We start from the raw sequence: 837 nt of genomic DNA, 5'->3' as shown, positions 1-837 counted from the left end.
CCCCGGACAGCTGCTCTGAGTGCCCCACCAGCTTCTCTCCTCCAGCCTGAACAGCCCCAATGTTCTCAGCCTGTCTCCATACGGGAGCTGCTCTTCCCAAATCCCATTAGCTGGTGGTCCCAAGGCCGTGCCCCCGGCACACCCCGGCCTCGCTGCCGCTCGGTGCCCTCGTGCCGTACCTTGTCCCTGGCGGCTGTATTTGCCTTTGGTGCAGTCACTGTCCCTCGAGCAGAGCCCGGCATCCGGCAGCTGTTTGGAGAAAGCAGCAGCCACCCCTCAGCATCACACCCGCTGGTTTCGGCCCCTCGCCCCCTCCTGCCTCACCAGGCAGTGTTTTCCTTGTGGGAGACGCTGCTCTGCTGCAGCGGGAGCCTCATCCATGCACCACTTCCCAACCAGGGATGAGCAGGAAAAAGGGGGGATTTCCTTTCTAAACCCCAGGCAGATCCTTTTATTTAAGCCTCGAGTCTGCTCTGCTTGATCATCTCAAAGGGAAGAAAACTTAAAGGGGTGCTGGCTGGTTTTCAACAGAATAAAAGCCTTCATGTAACAGTCCCAAATCAGGAAAGGTACCATGGAGCCAGGCTCAGGCTTTTACTAAACCTCTCAATGGCAGAACTGCTTCCCCAGTGCCACCACCACGACCCCCCACATTACAGAAGCTGAGGCCACTGAAGGGAACTACGATGTTTACCTCTGGGCAGGTTCCTTGTTTCTGTCCAGGGGTGACAATGAAGTTGGTCATCACCACGAACGAGTTGTCCCCCTGTGGAGACACAGCCAACGAGCTCACAGCCAGCGCAGTGGTGGGTCCCAAGGACCAAATGCCCCCCTCTC

The 837-nt window shown here is 57.6% G+C and overlaps 1 protein-coding gene across 1 annotated transcript in view; it reads right to left on the bottom strand.

Moving 5' to 3' along the window:
* P2RX1 (purinergic receptor P2X, ligand-gated ion channel, 1) overlaps positions 1-837 on the bottom strand; it is an 11,610-nt gene that overhangs the window by 6,273 nt on the left and 4,500 nt on the right. Inside the window, exons 3-4 of the mRNA XM_010010698.1 lie at positions 695-766; positions 180-249 (exon numbers count right to left, since the gene is read on the bottom strand). Coding sequence (XP_010009000.1) covers positions 180-249; positions 695-766 — 142 coding nt within the window. The remainder of the gene's footprint in view (positions 1-179; positions 250-694; positions 767-837) is intronic.

This window comes from Nestor notabilis, unplaced genomic scaffold, assembly GCF_000696875.1.
Source record: "Nestor notabilis isolate BGI_N333 unplaced genomic scaffold, ASM69687v1 scaffold6733, whole genome shotgun sequence".
In the NCBI taxonomy this organism is placed as follows: domain Eukaryota; kingdom Metazoa; phylum Chordata; class Aves; order Psittaciformes; family Psittacidae; genus Nestor; species Nestor notabilis.
This window is presented reverse-complemented; position numbering and strand designations above follow the sequence as displayed.